Source organism: Temnothorax curvispinosus, unplaced genomic scaffold, assembly GCF_003070985.1.
Source record: "Temnothorax curvispinosus isolate PA1 unplaced genomic scaffold, ASM307098v1 QBEX01006882.1, whole genome shotgun sequence".
NCBI lineage: Eukaryota > Metazoa > Arthropoda > Insecta > Hymenoptera > Formicidae > Temnothorax > Temnothorax curvispinosus.
In genome coordinates this window covers 1-19,309 of record NW_020216662.1, presented here as the reverse complement: position 1 = coordinate 19,309, position 19,309 = coordinate 1, and the positions used below count along the sequence as shown (strand labels likewise).

Here is a 19,309-nt window from a genome sequence, read left to right as displayed (position 1 = left end):
TCGCTTTTCGCCTATCTCGAGTCGTTACCCGCTAAATATTATAATACTGGGAGAAAGAGCGCCTCTCGCCGCGCCGCGCCGGCGTCGTCGAACGTCGTAAATACTATTAATGCAATCGGGAATTGATTTTCCCCGGTCCTCGTTTGGTATTCATGAGCGAAGAGTAGTTCGCCGCGTTATTCATCCTACCTATGAATACCAAAGATATTGGCCTAAGAGAATTTTGTGAACTTGTGAGAACCGTAATCGCGCGCAATGCAGCTATATATTTTTACAGAGATAAGCACTTGCTAGAAATACAATTATATTTCATATTTATAAATGTTTAAATATAATTGTTTGAAAAGTGTATATATATATATATGTATATAAAAGAAATCATGCACATTACAAGATTAAATAGAATTCTGTATTTAAATAATTATTCTTATAAAATATGAATTAGTTTCCAACTATAAATAAATTAATAATTTTCTATCTATTTGACATCGATGGAGTACTTTATGTCGAATCAAGTGGGTAATGACATTAATAATATTGATGTTTTGCGATATGTACACCCTGAGTGCGCCATGCATAATATAAATATATTCGGCGACGCATCGAGCCCTTCAATTATCAAGTATGGCATGATTGTCGTTGAAAATAGTGAATGACCTTACGAAGTAATTGCAAATCCTATGCCTGAATCTTGTCTCGGAAAGAGATGCCCGTTTGTTATTGTTGCTACATGCATGCGTGTCAGTCGGAAAAGTGGGGGTGGCGGGTCGCTTTGATCCTCTCTCGGCGCGAAGATTCACCTGTGCCTTAATATCAAAACTTCATCGCCTTACAGGAACTGAAGGAGAGCTTCAATTACGGCCTCTTCTGCCCGCCGGTGAATGGAAAAGCCGGGAAATTCCTGGACGAGGAACGCCGTCTCGGCGATTATCCTTTCAATGGACCTGTCGGGTATCTGGAGGTAAGGAAACGCGCTCTTTTCATTCCTTTCTATTTTTTTTTTGCCAAATTATTCTTTTCCCATTTGCGATCGTTCGCACAGTTCGAGAATCGATCGTGCTAATTCCGTTTGTCGTCATAACCACGAAAGAAGATAAGTAGAAAAGAGATATATTTATTTCAGTCAGGCGATTACAGTCAGGTTCAGTAACACGTGGTAGTGTGGCACAGCGAGGGCTTCCCGTTTTAGTAACGGAAGGGTTAAGTAACTTCCTCGCGTGCGCATTAAGGCTGTCAGCAGACCCACTTCACGCCTGATAGGATCTAATTACGTTTCTAAGCTGAATAGTGAGAAGATAACAATATTCTTTAGTAGATGTGTGAAAGTACACTGGAATCGGATGAAGATTTTACACAAAGAAGAGTGTAATTATCAAACAGTAAAAATTAAATCTGGAATTACTTTCTTAAATAAGAGTTAGATTTGTGGAGAACGTGGAAAAAGTACTTTGTAAGATCATTTCGTCTTTTTTGTTGGTTGTCGACAAGGTATTCGTAAATAACGCTTGTTATACTTTTTTATAACGTTGCTCGATTCAATTTTTTGTCAACTTTAGAAAGATCATATGTGCAACTTCTTCACATCATCTTCAGTTTCGAATTAAAGACCCTGCGCAACGATAATCGTTTCCGTAGCGTAATGAAAAAGAGAGGTCGCGGAAGTACGTATTATGTAATTAATCATCGCGATGATCCTCCGCTATCCTCGCCGTACATAAATCACTCGGTGGTCGCGGTGCGACGAATCTACGCGCACGGCTCTTGCACGGCTCTCGACCGGCGATGACTGTTGAAACGGGGGTTTTGCGAAAAACAAATAATCCGGTCCCGGGTTAACGAGATCTGGATTCTATCCCGCGGTTTTCTTGCGTAACCGGTGCTAGTTCTCATCACCGTCCACCTCGTCGAGTCCTCCGCATCGTCGTCGTCGTCGTCGCCGTAGTTGTCTTCTTCTTCTTCTTCTCCTTTTTCTTCTTCTTCTTCCTCTTCTTCTTCGGCTGATCCCGATCGGTTCCACCGTGCCAGCTGCACGTCCCTGCTTCGTCGCGGGAGATTCACTTTCAGGGACGGCTGACTCATACAACTTCTTTGAACCGTCTTTAAGCCGCATTCACCTCGCACGAGTTACAAATTACATGGGGGCCCCTCGGCGAAAAACTCGCGTTTAACGAACGCCTGTCAGCGGGATCCCCACCGGACAATGGGGCCCCGTGGTTTTGAAAACCATAAGTCTGTGGATATGTCGCGGAGATCTCAGCCTTAACAATAATACCCTTACAGCGGGACTACGCTCTTCGTAAACATAGGTGTTACGGGTTCTTAAGAGGTATCACGTTTCATCAAGATTTGCTCGTTATTATTTAATTAACAATGGCGTTACTGGCCATTATCTTGACAAACCATCGCGAGATTTAATATAATAATCTCTTCGTAGTATACAACGTTTGAATCACGTTTAAGTAACGCCTTATTCAATTAAATAATATTTAAAATTGAAAATGAATGTAAAATAGGTAAATAAGTTACGGAAATAAGATAAGCAAAAACGAAATTACTTTATTCTATTTTTATTTATTTAATGGAAGCAAAATTATTTCAGGAAGATTTCCCTATCAAACAAATAAACGATATTGAATAAGGCATTATTTATACATTTAAGATATGCCAGGATGTTATTATATCTATGTTGAATAGGAAGTGAACTTCCCGTTCAAATCGCTGGTATTTCGCGCCGTAATGTTAGCCTTGTGCCAACAAAGTTTCCTTATTACGATAATCGATCCCTGTCAATCTCAAGACTCGCTTTCGTCACGAAAGCCGGAGGAAGTTAATTTCAGGGCTACTTCGACTCGAGGCCCAGTTCCTTTGATCTTGCTTATACGTATCGTCGTGGATTACAATCGGAGCAGGACGTGGGCAGATTTTGGCGAGTCGCAAATCCATGAATGAAAAATTAAAATTGACGGCCGCGCGTCGGCGGTGTGGCTGTCAGTCGAGCGCCGCGGAATAATTAATTATTTATCAATCGAGAGAGTTACGTCGGACAAGCTACGTCGTCGTACGCAATATTCAGGAATCTATTCAGGATCAGCATGAATTATTTGTTCTTTCTCGATTTCATCTCCGTGGATATACTCCGCGCCGGCTCGGGCGTAAAAACTTACTTTGCAGCTTCACCGTGGTTGCTTTCTTTATCCGCTCCGACGTATTCGCTTCCTGCCGCTCTTCTCCGATGGAATAAACAAACCCTTCCGACGGAATTTACGCAGAGCTAGAGCGCGGCGGGCGCGGAGATAGGAACACGCGGGCGCGTCATCTCACAATTCTCATTTTTCATCCTCGAATCTCGCTCAATGCTCGAGCTCCCTGCCGTATAGTATCAAAGTTGGGATAAGCGGGGCACCGTTAGGTCGAGCTGCCGCGCGCACAGCGCGTTCGTTCGTCCGCATTCATAACGCGATATAACCGGCTGATGCGCGCGCGATGTAATCCGCGCGATGATGATGGCAGCGCGATGCACTTACGCATCCGGCGTTACCGCACGCACGCGTTGGCACAGTGGTCTTTATCGCGCTATTATTGGTCGCGTACAATGCGGCCACGCGGTCGCACTTCTCGAAAAGAAGTCGCGTTAGATGACGGAACGTGATTCTTCGCGACACCGTTTTCACAATGCTGTCTCATGCAAAATTATTGTATTATCCGCGATTAAATAAAAAATTAAATTACGCATACAGCAATTCAATTTATAAGATTATAAATTGAATCAAACATTATGTACACGAAAAAAATGATGTATTAACAGCATTAAGTAACAGCAATCTAATTGAAATTACACACAGAAAAGTACATACTACCTGCAAGTAAATATTACTTGTTCTAAGTATTTGATAAGTTTGTATAGCCGCAAATCTACCATAAAGTCGTCGCAAGCATCACATTTACTCAAAACATATTCTAGATCTTAGCAAGCCTAGTACTTCAAACAAGAATATTTAATTAATATAAGAATTCGGTTTACTTATTACATAAAGTCTACGAAAGAGAAGTATATGTAATATTGTATATAATATTCTTGAAAGAGAAGAATAAATTCTTGTTTTGGGCACAAAATAATGAACTTTTCTAAAACTTGTGCCAAGTATATCTTAAAACTATTATTAAGAAAATATTCTTTGTTGCAGAAAACTGCCACTTAAAAACAAATAAAATAAAATGAAATAATTGCTTTCCTCGGCTGTAGAATGATATTTTTCTGTGTGTAATCTTGTTAATTCAATAACAGTATTAATGTTTTTGAATAACGTTTATTTATTTAAAACAAAAGCATGACTTATGCGTTTCATTAATACAGTTATTGAATTGACAATATTGCATTTTTAATAGAAGCGAATTTAAGAGAGAGTAAATCAGGTTCATTCTCCTGAGGGCGTAGCCGTGCTTTACGCATCTTATGTCACATCCGGTTTATTGCGTATTCATCGATAACGGAGAAATACGCGTGACGAACGTATTCATAGTAGATTGTAAAAAACGGCAATTATAACCGTCCAGGTGAGACGATCCAGGCGAGATGAGATACATTTACGCGATAGCCATGCGCGGCCGTTCTCTCGCGCGCGGTGTATTTACATAAGTACTACTAGGAGCTACCGCGGGATCTTTCGCTGTACCGCGACAAATTGCACGCGACGAAGACAGTCGGAGAGTGAAATATCCGGGTATCTTGTGCTATCGGCATTTAACGGTTTTATTTGATCCGCTGCATTATCGCGTGTAATATAGAAATAATTAACTCGCGTCGGGCAGCGAGCGATAAATTTCACGCTTTTACGCTCGACGAGACGGAAAGTGACGCGCCGCTAAATGGTCGTTCGGTAATCGTTTTCGAACAACATCGGTGTTTTAGAAAGCGTAAGTATCACCGCCAAATAAATTCCAGCTCAAGTACAAGAGGCGGGTGTACAAGATGCTGCATTTGGATGAGAAACAGCTCAAGGCTATGCACACCAGGACGAATTTGCGGAGGTTATTGGATTATGTGCAGAGCAGCCAGGTCGAGAAGATCGCGAAGATGTGCAGCAAGGGGCTGGATCCTAATTTCCATTGTCAAGAAACAGGAGGTAATTCGCAATTGCTCAATTGCGGGGAAAATTACTAAATGACTCGTGAGTGATGGAGCCTGATTTCATCAGTTTCGTCACAACGAGACCCGCAAATACTTATCTTGAAATAATTACATGCATCATTTTACGAATGTTATAACACTTATATTCTACCATGTAGATAATATTATAAAATTACAAGATAAAAAGATTTTCCATGTTTTTATACGAAAAATATCGCAAGGTTGTTAAAGCAGTAACCAAAAATTTGGAATCTTTTTTATTCTCGATTCCAGAGACGCCGTTGACCTTGGCAACGACCTTGAAAAAGCCGTCCAAGGTCATAATTGCGTTGGTCAATGGCGGTGCTCTCCTGGACTATCGAACGAAGGAGGGTCTAACGGCGATGCACCGCGCCGTCGAACGGAACAGTTTGGAGGCGGTGAAGACGCTTCTGGAGCTGGGTGCTAGTCCGAATTACAAGGATACCAAGGGCTTGACGCCGCTCTACTACAGCGTCATTTACAAGACCGATCCGATGCTCTGCGAGACGTTGCTTCACGATCACGCGACGATAGGGGCTCAGGATCTCCAGGGCTGGCAGGAAGTTCATCAGGTTTCGATCATTTCTTTCCTCCGTAGATCATTTTCATCGGCAGAGTTTTATAAAAACGTTGAAGAATCAGTAGAATTATAAGATTAGTCATATTTCTTGCGGACATTCCCACTGCGTGAATGAACAGATCTTGATAAGATCTGACAACATTTTTTATCTTTTTATCATACTTTCCGATAACTTTTTAACAACAATTTCATTAGAAATATTCGTTGATATCGATTATATTAATTCTTTGTAAAGCCATTTCTCCGTAAAGCGAGGCTTAATCCATCACGGTTTCATTCATAAATTCTCGCGTGTGGAAAAATACTGGAATTAGAGCGCGCTGGTTACGAGTTAGCGAGGAATGCGAGACTTGAAATCATTGCCATTGAATGGATTTCCGCGTCTCTAATACGCGCCTACTCCGCGCCGTGTGCCCGCAGGCATGTCGCAACAATCTGGTGCAGCATCTGGACCACCTGCTTTTCTACGGCGCTGACATGAACGCGCGCAACGCGTCCGGTAACACGCCGTTGCACGTGTGCGCGGTGAACAACACGGACGCCTCGTGCATACGTCAGCTACTCTTCAGGGGCGCGCAGAAAGACGCGCTCAACTACGCGAACCAAACGCCGTACCAGGTCGCGGTGATCGCGGGCAACATGGAGCTCGCCGAAGTCATCAAGAACTATCAATCGGAGGAAGTCGGTGAGTTATGGAACGTCGCACGAAACGTGTTAAAAAGAAAATCGGAGCTCTCCCGCTCTCGACGGGAGGGGGGAACGCGGGGGCGCGAATATCCGGGCGCAGGAAACTCGCTTGGAGAAGAGAGGTCGAGGCATGATGCTGCAAGAATAAACGACAGACGTTGACGATCTTCTACCTCTCCACCTTCCCCCCCGTTCCTTCGCGTTCTTGCTTCTCTCGCTCTCTCGCTCTCTTTTTCTCGAACACTGTTCCGTCGTTCTCGACGGCTCGTTGCTCGCGCAACGATGATAACGCCGAACGGCGAGATCGTCCTTCCGGGATCACGAATGGGACGAACGGACTTGGAAGACGGATAACCGTAATCTCGTTACTCGACAGGATTTTTCTATATTCAGTAGCCACACCCGCGAAAACTATCAACGTGCCTGTCGGATTCTAATCCCCTCTTCTCGCGAACGCCGTACCATTTATTAGATAAGTTAAAACTCGGTGTCGAGTATCAAGATTTATTGGCGAACGCGATGGGTTTCGGGAGCTTTTTTGATTATCCGATATAATTTTCGATATTATCTCCGCGATATCAGCCGGATAATAAATTGAAATAACTTGTCGGGATCTTCAAAGTAGTGGCTAGCTATCGCGTTATCGCCGATACCGTTGTGTATTTCGAGACCGATATCTACAATATCTACGATTTGTTTGTTGAAACAAAGTCGCATATGGCCGTGATCGTGCGACACGATTAGCTTCACAAATGTTATCTGATAAGAAATTGAGATCGTGGCCTATAAACCACGTACGCTTTCATATGGCATGATTATAGTTGGGCATGGCATGAGCATGTGCACGCTGCTTTTCCCGTAATACAGAGGTAGGCATCGGTAGATGTAGTTTCTCTCGATCGTAGTTACTTAGAGGGTGCTTCTGGAATTGTATATTACACGCGAGGCGCGCTGTGAGAGCGTGACGTACGTGTGTGCAGTGTGTGTGTGCGTGTCAATGTACCTCTATCTACCTGTGTCTGTGCTGTGTGTGACGAGTAACGTAAAGATTTACAATCATTTGTCATGGGATTTTTGGTGGTGATGGTCGTGTATGACGTCGAGTACATTTGTGATATCGCGGTGAAGTAACGACACTACCTCTTGATAGATTGCTTTCCAGTAACTAATGGTATTGTATTTTTGGTTCACTGTCGAATGGATCAGTGCTGCCGGGTCGGGAAAAATCGCGCCCTTCTTTTAATATTATTAAAAAACTACTTTTTTAAAAAATGAGTAAAAAAAGTCGCCAAGTGCACGCGTTAGTATGAAAAATAGTTATATGTTGAAAAAAATGTTATACAAAATTATTTTAATATAGTCAATCAAAAATATAAAATAATTGTGCATTGTAACGTAAATGGTGTTGATTTCCGTAAGAAGTTAAGAACATTTCATAATTTTAAAAATTGCGTCCTCATTCAATGAATGTGAAACTTTAAATTTATAATTTTCAGACTTTTATGATATCTGATATTAAAATAAAACTTGGTAAACATAAAATTTGGATTGTAGAATATTTTGTTGTATTTTAAAGATTTTAAAGATAAATATTAGATTTTACTGAATTTTTTTAAAAACTACTCGGCATTCTAACGGAAAAATTTCGTTAAGGAATGCGTAAATCGAGTATTTTTACGTTAAATCGAACACGTTGAATTATATATATATATTTTCTGGCAGCATTGAATTTGCAAGAATGTCTTGACTAGTAATATTTGGTAGTTCGAGATACGTTGTGAATCGACGTGGCCCCCGCGGGTCGTCGGAGTCTCCGAAGCCTGGAAAGGAAGCCTGAAGAAGCGCGTTCCGACGACTCCGCGACGGCGACGCCGATCGTCTGTGCACATGACGTATTCCGACGAAACTTACCCGTAATTTCGAGCACATTGTATCGCACAAAACGGATACAACAGAACGGGGATGGAGTCGTTATCCTTGCGTGTGCTTTCTACCGCTTTTCCGTCTGTACAGGGCGTCCCGGAATAGAACGAAAAATGGAACAGTTAACGTTGTTTCTGCTCAAGTTATTTTTTCTGGCTTCATTATTCAATATTTTAAGCCTTAAATCAAAATTCTGTTAAAATAAAGTTCACTCCGAATTAGCTTCCCAAACAGCACCGTGTCCAAAATCGGGACATTAGACGTCTTTTGGACATCGTGTGAGACATTTTAGAAATATCTTTGAGACTTTTTATGTCCCGATTTTGCGTGCTGTCTGAGTTACTAATGATATTACAGGAATATATTTTTGTCTTGAAAGTTAAATACGGGTTAAATAAGGAGGATTTTCAATTTAGCTTATATCTTGGAAATTATTAATGTCTGGGTATTTTCTCCGACAAAACTCTCACAAGAAGTAACGCCGTCCACTTTTCTTTCGGCTCCGAGACGCCCTGTACGTGTCGGTACTAAAACGACGAGTGCAATATCTGGTTGTCCGGAGGGGGTTACCCGGGGAGAGCCAATAACCATCATCGTCGCCATCGCGAAATAACATTGTGCGTGCGCGCGTGTGTGCGTGCGTGCTTGTGTGTGCGACACGGCGACCGCTTGTAAGATCGCTTTTGCAAAAATCCCGCACGGCGATCTTCCGTGCCGGAACACCGGAAGATCGATCATGGAGAACGGGGCCCTCCTCGAAGGGGCCGTAACTCTTCGTTTTAACAAACATAATGTACGATGTACAAACCATCGCGATTAAACGCGGATAATGACGACGCATAAATGCCGTCGCGATACTTAACGCGCGCTCGTCGATTAAGTAATTTGTTTGATATCTGTTTCGGTCACGAAACATTGTTTTCATCGTGTACTACGTGGCTTTTGATACACGTGTAATTTATCCTTTCAACCCTAGACAGTAAAAGCGATATCCAATATTCGTCATTTATGATTTTGAGATTTTCAAGTGACACGACGTTTGATTAGAAGTTTTATCAGATCGTCAGGTTTTAAGAAAGAAATTTCACGAACCTTGTTTAATTAAATTTAATAAAACACGAAATCTGATTAGTACAGAAATTATTGTGTATTGAGTATATATTTTATCGAAATGAAGAGAAATACACTGTTTAGGGTTCTCAGCATATTCTTGGCTTTCGCGTTCTTTCCGAACGATCGATAATTCAAGTATTCGGTATTAACCGACACGATTTTCACGATTTTCGCCCCTGAAGACTCGCGTCGACGCTCGTCTGAGAAGACGGCCCCAGAGTACATCTCGCGCCTACTCTCTTGTAAGGCTAAGTAATTCTTTCTTTACTTAACCTTGCAACCCTTGCGATTTTCAGTACCGTTTAAAGGGCCGCCACGCTACAACCCGAAACGGCGATCGGTGGCCTTCAGCGGCACCTCCACGATGATGACGACGAGCTGCTCGGCGAGCAATCTGGGCACCCTCACCAGGATACCGTCCACCGAGCAGCACGCGGTGGCGTCTAACGCCGGTGGTGGTACCGCTGGTACCCTTACCAGAACCATCTCGGTGGAACAGTACTCGAGTATCACGCGGGTACCGTCCGCCGAGCAGTACGCGACCACCGCGGCGGCGGCCGTGAGCCTGAGCCGAGTACCGTCCACGGAGCAACCGTATCCACCACCTCCGTCGTCCGGCATGCTCGTGCGGGCCGCGTCCGAGGAGAAATACGCGCCGCTCGGGGCTATGCTGAGCAGAGTCTCGTCCGGCGAGCGATACGACGCCGCCCTGACCAGAGTACCGTCCTCCGAGCAGTACCCGGCCGCTAGCACGCTGATCAGAGTACCGTCCACGGAGCAGTATCCGGCCGCCGCGGTAGGCCTGACCAGAGTACCGTCCACGGAACAATATCCCTCCACCGGTGGTGGGATCGCGATCGTCGGTCAGACGATCGAGTCGAGCCACCACCACGGAAGCCTCGGCAGAGTACCGTCCGTAGAGTCGAGCAGAAACGATTTACCGAGAATACCGTCCGAACAGAACGGCCACCGACTGACGTCGGAGTACCAGAGTCCGAATTCCTTGAGAGATCCTAACGTGAGGTAAGCATAGAACGAGCAAAAATCGCGCGCGCGAGCGCCGCCGATCGCTGGACAAGCGCGATGTAAAAAAAAGTCGCGCGGTTAAAGCGAAAGCGGACACGCGGGAGGGAAGAAAAAGACCTCTTCTCCTCCCCCTCCCCCGGGGAGACTCATCAGAGTTCGACAAAGATAATTTTCACTTCGAGTTTACGGTCGACACTCGCAAGCAGTTCGACGTTCGTTCGGTACGCTCGCGCGGTCACCGATGCTTCACCCTGACCAGGACCGATCCGCGTGTAAGCTGACTGAAAAAAAAAATAAAATAATAATGTGTCGCATCGCGGCACGCGAACCTTGGTCTTGGTCGGCGCGAAGCGCGATCGATCGCTACCGGTGTACCCTAAGAGTTGTACGCACCATTTCAAGATTGCCGAGCGCCGCGGAGAATTACTCGAACTTGAGAATGGAGGGCCTGACGAGGCTGCAAGAGCACCGGCTCGAGCTACAGCATCGCCTCGATATGCACAGAACGCAGATGGAGATGCCGCCGTCGCCGTCGCCGAGCAGCAGGAGCTTAGCGCCTTTCAGCTCGGCCAGCTCGAGCCTGTCCGAAGGCAGCAATCAGCCGTCCGGCGAAGACTCGGCCAGCATCGTCACAGGTACACTATTCTTTTCTCATTCTATCCCCCTTCAACCCACACCCTCTGCGCCCGCCCTACGACCAGGTGAGGGGACCAGAACCGCGAGAAGTCTGCTCCTCGATGATCCACGAACGAATCTGCGAAAACCGGAAACACGAAACACGTCGTGTATAATACCCCGGATCCCCACGAGAGAGCCAACTACTAAAGATATGAGGAAGCGGACGGTCGTGTTTCTTTTGCTGAGCATATCGCGCATAAAATGACGGACCATCGTCACGTTTGTTATGTACCATCACCACCAAAAACCGGCGGCGGTGCGCGAAGGTGGTCGAACGATACGATGAGAGAGTTTAATCGGACATCCCACATGGCTTTGATGGTTCGTGCATGTTTCCGTTTTTTTTTTGTGTCCCCGAGGATATTAGAGATCCCGAGTTGATGGACTCCTTGCGAATCTAAACGAGCGAGCTGTGGGCGAAGTCTCGCTCATGGAGAGAACACGTTGCGCTTATTTTCATTAGCGGCCCGCCTTTTATTTAGGATGCGACGAATGTGACGCGACTGGCGATCTCTAGAGCTCTTTTGCCGTCGTAGAACATACTCTATAGGCAAACCGAATTGAGTTGAGTTTTTCTGAGGCCGAGTGCGCTGAAGTTTTGATTTAGCGTTAAGAGTTAGCCGTTTTTATTCTTTTTTTTCTCTCTCTCTTTCTCTGTCTCTCTCTTAAGGATTTTGATTTCTTGCATGGCGTTTATCGCTCGGTAAGGCGATGCGGGGCGAACACGCTGGGCATCACGCTGAGTATATCCGACCGTTGTCGATTTCTAGACAAGAGCCTCGGCGACACAGCGTCCGACGTGATCAGCGACAGTTCCGGGGTGGGAACCTCGCAGTCCGACACGACCAATTCATTATCCATTCCCGGCACGACGGTGGTCTGCGTGGAGAACTACAACAGCGGGATCGCCGGCCATCTGACTATCAATCAAGGAGAGATCCTTGAAGGTACACCACCAGGCAAACCATTCAGCAAAACGTACTTCTCTCTTTCTCTCTCTCTCTCTCGTTTAGTCTCCAGCTCCGTTGACTTTGCAATCGACGGCGACGTAACGTCGCTCGCTCGATGTCCCGTGACTTTCCGTCTTTCCCCATGATTGACACCATCATTAACACCGTGATTCCGTAATTTGGGACGACAGAAGCCGTCTCACACTCTGCTTCTCTCGATTTCTGTTTTGTAGGTAACGCCCTGAAATATTTTTTTGATAGCAAGCGTGTTTTTGTTTCTTTATTTTTAACAGTCACCGGTGCCACCGACTGCGGCCTCCTGGAAGGGGTTTTGCGCGGACAGGGTACCGGCCTGTTCCCCGCGCATTGCGTACAGGAGGTCCGGCTGCGCCACACGAACATACCGCTGGGCCCGCAACCCGCCAGGGACGGACGAAATCGGGTTCTGGGTCGCAGAGAGTCGCAGCACAAATACTTTGCCACCGCACCCAGATTAAAGAAGCCGTGAGTTCCGTGCTCGATCACTTTTTAAATCGTTCTTAAAGTGTATTTAGCGAGAGACACAATAATGATTTTGAACTCCCAGTGTCACGTCGGAGCCCCGCACTGTTGTTCTTCATCGTTCGAGGAAAGGCTTCGGCTTCGTGTTGCGCGGCGCTAAAGCCACCTCGCCACTAATGGAACTCACGCCGTCCGCCAAGTACCCGGCGTTACAATATCTCGACGATGTCGATCAAGGAGGCGTGGCCGACTTAGCGGGTCTCCGGAAAGGAGATTTTCTCATTCAAGTAAGTTCGCAGACGTAGATATTAAAATTTACCGCTAACAATAAGTACGACAGGAATAAGTTATTATTTTATTTATTACTAAAAGTCATCATCGTGGAATAGCTTTATATTCTGAATTGGAATGAATTGGACTACATTTTTCTCTTGCGAACGTTCCAGATCAATGGCGAGGACGTAACGACGGCCTCCCACGAACACGTGGTCGACCTGATAAGGAAATCGGGAGAGTTGGTACGAATGACCGTGGTCTCGCCGGTGATCAGTCTTCCGAATTCCCAGTCGGCGGCCGCGTTGCCAACTAGTCAACCGATCCAGAGACAATACGCAACCTTGCCGCGCAAGGGTAACAACAACATAGTGATCGGCGGTACGCTCGGCAGGTCTCCAGCTCCTGTACCGCCGCGAAGAGATCCAAAGACCACGCTAAGCGTGGGACGAGCGAGAGCGCGATCGATGGTCGCGGGATTAGGTAACAGATTAGAGATCAAGATCTTACAACATGTAATGGACACCGAGACATTCATGCTATGTGTTTATGATGTTTCTCGTAGAAGGAGGCGGCGAAAGGGACGATCGTGACGAAATCGCGTCGACCGACGCGAAGTCGAGCAGCACGGAATCGATTCACATGCTGCAGCAGCCATCGATCGGATCGAACACTGGTCAAAACACCCCAGTGCAACCGAGAACAGCCAGCATTCGATCGCGTCCGACCTCCAGCAGAATCACCGCTGCGGAACTCGAAGTAACTATCTCTCATCCGCTTGCGCGGCACGCGCGCCGGACATGCTCCCCTCTCTCTTTCTTTCGCTCGAACACAGAATCTATCCGTGGCGCTCGTTGTCCTCGAATTGAATGGCATTGTATGGCACGAGACGAGACCGAGGCTTCAGCTTCGTCCTTTAATTTCTCTTCCAGGAACTATTTCAGCGGCAGCAGGGTAGCGCCGGCAGTCAGTACAGCTCGTCCATGATGAGCTCCTCTCACTTTCAGACTACTACTGGTCAGTCCACCAAGTCGCATCCGTCGTCGCCCGCCAAGACCGGCAGGGTGTACGCGAGCGTGGCGGAGATGAAGCGCAAGGGCAAAGTAAGGATGACCTGCCACTCAGTTACGAGCTCGCACTCGCCCTCTCGTTCGCGTGTCTCTTTTTAACATTTTTAATACCCTATAGTTGAAAATAAGCCCTTCGATGAAAGCTGCCCTAGATAATGGCAATTAACTTGTTTGTTTGTTTGTTTGCTCATCTCACCCATCAGTAGTTTGATCGAACTCTTTCTGACACCCTCCCCCTTTAGACAACTACTTTGATCATCCCTTAGTCTCTAATAGACATGTCTTTTTTCTACTTATTTTCCTCGTATCATCCCCATCGATAGTAATTCATTAATGCAATATACTCGACTCGACGGTTAAGGATACCCCGTAAGAAAAGTCTACCAGCGTCGAAAGCGTCATCCAGCGTTTATTGGTGAACGCTCCGCTCTCTAGGCAATGGTAATGGTGGTTGTTTTCTTTTGCATGTGTGTTATAGTTTGCGCGTAAACCGGTGCGAGCGCACAGCAAGGGGCGGGCCTGGTGCGGGCGAGACGACGAGGACTACTACTTATATTACTGATCGAAAATACTTTGTTTCTAGCTCGTCCGTGGCTTGCATGATTTCAGGTGACTAAGCCATTTGCTAAATGAAAAGAAATCTGACGTCCGGAAGGGCGTTAGGTACCACCTACAGCTTCACGTGTTCACGCCTCAAGTATGATTAACCAATTGCCGCATTTGCATTTAACCAAAGTTTAGCGATTTTTCTCAGTTCCTTAAGTCGCTCTTCAGGATAAATTCTATAAGCATGGAAGGCTAACGATACGTAATTATCTACGTCTTCGCAGTATTCGACAGCATTAACACTTAAATGACATTTTCGCTGAGGCAGTAATGGTAGTTGGTCACGGTAGCTTGGTGGAGTTCACGCTTAGCAGGAATACGCTTCATCCTCGTATCACATTTCTCCAATGTCTCCCTTTGCCGTTTGTTTCTCACTCTATCCCTCGTCCCTTCACAAAGTTTTCAATCGCAATTCTGTAAATTTTTCACGCTCCGAGTTTTTCAAAGTTGGCAAGGCGATGACGCTGGCGTTTACGAGTCGCAGTCTGTACGAGCCTCTTGTTCTTACGTTTGCAGTCGCAATCGAGAGTACGCTTCTTCGGTGGCTTGGGCGGCGGTTCCGATCTTCACAGGGACTTCCACAGCACGCCGGATCTCAACGTGCAAGCGCAAGCGTCGTCCCTTCTGGCGCCCAAGTGCCATCGAAGTCAGGAAGACGTCAACGCCCTAAATGGTAGAAATGGGCTTCCACCACCGAACCATCCACCGCCACCTCCGCCGGTCGGACAAGTCGTCAAGATGAATGTCGGCGCCAACGTGCCGGACGTCGTTACGCCAGCCTCGGTCTACGATAACATGGCGCATATTCAGCAAGTCAAAGGTAATTTATATCAGTCATTTTTTGACAACCTCATTTATAACTCTCTTTTGCTATATTAAAGTGATTTATCGCACACGGGCTTGGATCAGAATAAATATTTTCAATTAAGCATTCAATTAAGCATTTATTCTTCCAATGTTTTGTTGCACCATGAAAATATTGTTATGAAAAATATTGTTATATTTGTTTTACACAGAACTCGCGGCAGCCGCGGTCGAAGGTAGCTACGGAGTGATGTCGAGCTTCCGGCCGTCGAATAGCGCGAAGCTGTACGCCTCGCCGGAAGACATGAAGACCGTTGGATATCGCTCGCGTAGTCTACCAGCTAATCGTCCGCATCTGAGGAAGTCTCACAGTCTACGCAATCCGCCGTGCAGCACGACGTTCAAGACGTCCGGCAGCCAGCAGGCGCTGAATACTAGCGTCAACATGAACAGTAACGGAAACGGTAATAATTCGATCAACAACCAGTACGCGCAACCGTTGAAGACTACTAGGAGTCACAGTATTGCCGGTATTCGCGAGCGAAAAAAGAAGACTGCCGTGAGCACTAGCTCGTCCGTCACGAACCTTTCGTCGATCGCGTCCGGCGCAAATGGACAGTCCGCGCCAGCTTCCTCGGCGCCGCCGATCCCCGAGCCAGATTACAGTCTGTCGGAATCGGAGAACGACGAGGGCGAAGACGAGACGGATGAGGACGGCGAGTCGGAGATTGCGAAGGAGCTGGAGAAGGCGGCAGCGCGAGAGAAGCTGGAGGCAACGCGGGAGACGTCCGGCAACTCCAACACATCTGGCTCGAGTTCGTCGGGCAGCGGTTCGCTGCCGCACTCGTTCAGCGTTGAGGAGATTCAGAAAGTGCGCACGCAGTTAAAGTCGTCCAAGAGCCATCCGAATGACTTCCTCCTGCAAACGCAACAGTCGCTCGTCGAGGATGGCGACAACAGCTCGAGCGGCGTCAGTTCGGACCAGGACGTGCCGGTGGGCCCACCGATGGGCTTCGACGACACCGCCGCGCGGAATTTGGCCAATCAGGAGAGCAACCAGCACTCGACGCCGGGAGGCGCGGCTCTGCTGACCGGCGCCGGGCCGATCGAGAAGGAGAGCAATCAGACCAAACGACCGGGCTACGGCGGCAGCGGTTTGCTGACCAGGCACGCAGTCAGCCTGGCGCAGCTGCCGCCGCCGATCGAGGCCGATGCCGAAGAGCAGAATAATGATCTGTACGTGCCACCGCCGCCGGAATTCAATGCCGGTCCATCCGCCGGCGGTCAAGACCAAGAAGTGGTGGTGTTCGCGCCGCCGCCGCAGTTCAGCGACAACAAGCAGCAAACGCAGCAGCAACAGCAAGCCGCGGCGCAGAATCGCGTCAAGATAATCGGTGCGATTCCCAAGGTCGCCGGGAACCAGGTGAAAGCGTCGGGCGGTCGGTTGCCGTAGAGAGAGAACCACAGATCGCAGCACGAATGTTTTTATTCGTGTATTCCTTCCCGACGTGGCGAGCAGGAAAAGAATTTTTAACACGTACATCGCGATTTCGAAGTCAATATATTTAGAGGCTCTCCGCCTTTTCGGTAGTGATCACCGCGCGACGAGCGCACTAAATTTAGACTATACTTGATCCGGTAAGAAGGGATCGACGATCCGCGCGATCGTATATAAAGCGCGGTCGCTTGGACGACACTTTTTTCCAAGAGTAAATCGTATTCTAATCGAGCGTCGTAGGAAGTATACCGAGGAGATAATCGAGCGCGTTTTTACCAAGTAAGTTAACGAGTGTGAGCGTACGTCCGATTGCACCACAATAGAGAAGATTGGTTTGTCGCACACGAGCGCATTGGTCGATCATAAGCTTGTCTTTCGCCAACCCTGTCCGTGAGTGAGCCGACAGATCCGCAAACCGATTCGCCGCGTCGTAAAGAGAAAACGTGAGCGGCCTAAGGGCACGAAGGGAGCGAATATACGCAATTCCGACGGAAGAGGACGAACCTTCGAGAAGAAGATGGAAAGGAGGGAAATGCATTTGATGCGTGTACGCGTGCATGAGTTGTGACGCGTGAATGTGCGATGCATATCGGTTTGTTTTTCATGTTTCTATCAAACTACGAGGTGTGTTTTAATACTTTTACACGACCACGACCACACGGACACTCTTCGCTCTGAGAAATACGGAACTGTCGAGGCAGGTTTTTTGCAAAGTCACTTCTAAACCAATTTTAAAGCAAAAGCATTTACAGCAGTCTCGCTCACTCTCGATCCCCCCTTTGCCGACGAAGCGTCGACGGCGATTAAATGTCGAACAAAAGCGCGTTCATTTTTTCTTTTTAGTTTTTCTCGTGTCTAGACACTGCTCAAACGCCTAAGCTCACAAAGCTCTACTCGCGAAGTCATTAGAGATTCTTCCTAGTTTGTAATTGCAAATATTATTAATATTATTAGTATTATGATTTTATTATTATATTATTAATATTATTGTTAGAGCATTGTTATTATAATTATACGGCGATTATAACGCTCGAGTGTCGAGCCCCTCGAGAAAGCGCGTAGTCGCGTCGCGAAAGAATGTGTAGCACTATACTTCGTTATAATGCACCATTATTACTCCAGCCTGTGTAAAGTAAATCGTAACTCCTTCCATCCGCGCGAAAAGCTTCCTTGAGCCGGAAAACTTTTTTGTGTCCATGCATCACTGTCGAATATAAATATAAGAATCAAAGTCGTGCGGACGAGAAATATCTTGCCAGCATGAAATTGATGAAGTTGAAAATGATCAATTGGATCGGATTCTCGAGCTCTTCGTCGAACAAGCGCGGCCCATTATTTTTTTGCAAATTAATTGCGAGTATGTACATATATACATATATATATATATATATATATATACACACACTAAACCTTCCTGGTTATCGTTTCTACGCCTTCACGAATGCTGGATAAAAACAAAAGTCGCATTTTGTGTAGCACAAGTGCGAGCGCGCGTGAGTCGCCGGGTGGTTTTTGTAAACGTGGAAGAGGCCGAGTCAATCAATACGTTTTTAATGTTCCTTCGATATATTTCATTGTCATTTTTTCATGTAAGCACCAAAATCCAACATAGCGTAAATACCGAGTACATGAACATCCTTTTTTGTGTGTGTGTGAGTACAAATAATAGTCTGCGAGATATTCAGATATCTGGATATTTTTATCGGAAATATTATATAAAAATTATTAAACTTATTTAGATTTCGAAACAAAGTTAAAAGATTAAATAATTATAAGAAGAACTATAATGCAGAGCATTATATTTTATATATTTAACTTTCTTTTTCGATGACTCTCTAGATTTTATGTAATTTACTATAAAATTATATCTTATTTTATAATTTATATAATATAGTAATTTAGTAATTTATTTATATAATTTCAAAAATTATATAAAATTAAATCCTAATTATATAATCAACTTTAATACCACAAAATAATATTCCTGGAATAAAGGAAGCCGCTATATTTAATATCCACAAATATGAGATATCTGGATATTTCAATGAAACATACGCACACATCCGACGACGTTTACCAGATGTACACGCTGTGCGGGATCACGCATCATCCGCGGGATTATTCCGTAAAACTCTCGCAGTTCGGCAAAAAGCAATGCACGACGCGAGTGCATCATGACGGCTCGTACAATGCAGCAAACGGAGAGATCGGCCGGGAGACGAGGCTTTATTTTTGTTCGCCGTGCACGTGGCGCGCGCGGCCACGTGGCGTCCCGTGCGGAGCACGTGCACGACATCAGTTGCGTGCGCCAGCGGATGTGCTTAAAAGCGCACGGTTTGCGGCCGAGATTATATATATACATTATATATATAATTACGACATTCCTGCCAAAAGTAATACAGTAGTCTTATATATCAAAATTAACGCGAAAGAGAGAGAGAGAGAGAGAGA

General features: G+C 46.0%; 1 protein-coding gene across 3 annotated transcripts; it reads left to right on the top strand.

The window, feature by feature from the left end:
* Window positions 1–472: 472 nt before the first annotated feature.
* On the top strand, window positions 473–18,638 carry LOC112456494 (SH3 and multiple ankyrin repeat domains protein 2-like). Of its 3 annotated transcripts, XM_025019086.1 has the most exons (14): window positions 473–961; window positions 4,943–5,123; window positions 5,402–5,721; window positions 6,150–6,414; window positions 9,749–10,475; window positions 10,881–11,113; window positions 11,927–12,103; window positions 12,400–12,610; window positions 12,693–12,894; window positions 13,054–13,363; window positions 13,446–13,639; window positions 13,813–13,983; window positions 15,073–15,376; window positions 15,573–18,638. In XM_025019086.1, exons 2-14 carry the CDS (start codon window positions 4,970–4,972, stop codon window positions 16,811–16,813), a joined length of 4,509 nt encoding a protein of 1,502 aa, XP_024874854.1. In that variant the 5' UTR covers window positions 473–961; window positions 4,943–4,969; the 3' UTR covers window positions 16,814–18,638. The 3 variants fall into 3 exon arrangements, with proteins under 3 accessions (XP_024874854.1, XP_024874855.1, XP_024874856.1); XM_025019087.1 differs by lacking the exon at window positions 13,813–13,983; XM_025019088.1 differs by lacking the exons at window positions 473–961; window positions 4,943–5,123; window positions 5,402–5,721; window positions 6,150–6,414 and adding an exon at window positions 6,452–7,285.
* The last annotated feature ends 671 nt before the right edge of the window (window positions 18,639–19,309 follow it).

Coding starts and splice junctions, on each gene's coding strand:
- LOC112456494 (XM_025019086.1), top strand. CDS start 4,970: ATGCTGCATTTGGATGAGAAACAGCTCAAGGCTATGCACACCAGGACG. Junction 10,476..10,880: donor TTGAGAGATCCTAACGTGAG/GTAAGCATAGAA, acceptor CACCATTTCAAG/ATTGCCGAGCGCCGCGGAGA. Junction 12,611..12,692: donor GCACCCAGATTAAAGAAGCC/GTGAGTTCCGTG, acceptor TTGAACTCCCAG/TGTCACGTCGGAGCCCCGCA.